Below are 1,265 nucleotides of genomic sequence, written 5' to 3'. Positions count from 1 at the left end.
TCAAAATTCTAAATTTTGCTGAACTGTTTTTTACCCGAAAATCGACTCCGACTGAGCTCAATGCCGCACAAATTTCACTTTCATCATCCGAATCTTTCTTGAAACTTCATGGAACTATTTTCTTTAAAAGGGGGTTTGTTATTTCATAAAGAAGAACATATTTTCCCGCCTAATAACCGCCAAATATGATTCTAATATCTACTGAACTTTTTTCAAGAAAACCGTTGCCTCGTAAGCTGCAAGCACTGACTTGCCAATAGCACCAAAATAACAAATTATAAATGAGCATGAATGTCCAAGAGAATCCACATGCAACATACAATTTCCTAATGTGAGGTCACTTCTGGTCATCTCCTTTGTAAGCATAATTGTTTGTTTTCTGTTTCACATAAGAGTATCAAGTGTTTCCTTCCTGACTTTCCTCTGGTAGGAAGAATGAGGAAGCAAGAAGCTGTCATTCCACAGAAAAATCGGATCTTCATAAGTATTAAGAACTAGCAATAAGCTGTATATAGAATGCTGATCCTAAATTCTGTGCAAAGTGTGCAAGAGCTACGACTCAAAAAAGTTTAAAGGACTCAGGTGATGAAAATGTGGTATCTCTCAGTGTAGGGACCAGTATTGGAAGAGGAACATTAATGTGGACTAGAAAGAAAAGACATGAGCTATTCTCTGGCTAGAAGGACAAAATGATTGATTGAATGATTGAGGTTTATAAAAATAAAGGAAAAGAGATTATTGATTGGCTTATATAACTGGATCAAAGACAGATGGACAATGGACTTCTGAACAGCATCAGCAAGAACTGCTGAGGAAGAATAAAAAAGATTATGTTGGTTGGTTAGACATGTATTGTGAATCAATGTTTTACACTGCAAAATTTAATTAAAAGTAATGAAGGCATGATATCTAAATCACTGTTATGGAACCTGTGCAGCCAGTAAAAGCAAATGGAAATAGAGCATAAACTTTGCAGACTTCCATGATCACTCTTAAGAAAAGGATTCATAAAAAAATGTCCCCATGATTATGAAAAGATTTTTATTCCAAATATATTTTGTTTTCTTACACTTTTGAAAGGTTATATCTTATGGAGCTTTTTTCCAGTAATACAACTAAGACTTTAACATTACATTGCAAAGGAAAACAGACCAAAATCAATTAAGGTCTGAATATGCTTCCTTTGTTCAGGGTTTGCTGACTGGAAGCATCTGAAATAAAAGGCAGAGAAAAAAATCAGTTACATACAATTTCTACAGTTATAT

The 1,265-nt window shown here is 34.2% G+C and overlaps 1 protein-coding gene across 1 annotated transcript in view; it reads right to left on the bottom strand.

The window, feature by feature from the left end:
* Window positions 1-1,024: 1,024 nt before the first annotated feature.
* The window catches only part of LOC119586163, a gene marked incomplete in the record, with an annotated part of 17,569 nt that continues 17,328 nt past the window's right edge, over window positions 1,025-1,265 (bottom strand). Inside the window, 1 exon segment of the mRNA XM_037934859.1 lies at window positions 1,025-1,211. Coding sequence (XP_037790787.1) covers window positions 1,130-1,211 — 82 coding nt within the window.

The sequence above is a fragment of the Penaeus monodon genome, chromosome 21 (genome assembly GCF_015228065.2).
Source record: "Penaeus monodon isolate SGIC_2016 chromosome 21, NSTDA_Pmon_1, whole genome shotgun sequence".
In the NCBI taxonomy this organism is placed as follows: Eukaryota; Metazoa; Arthropoda; class Malacostraca; order Decapoda; family Penaeidae; genus Penaeus; species Penaeus monodon.
This window is presented reverse-complemented; position numbering and strand designations above follow the sequence as displayed.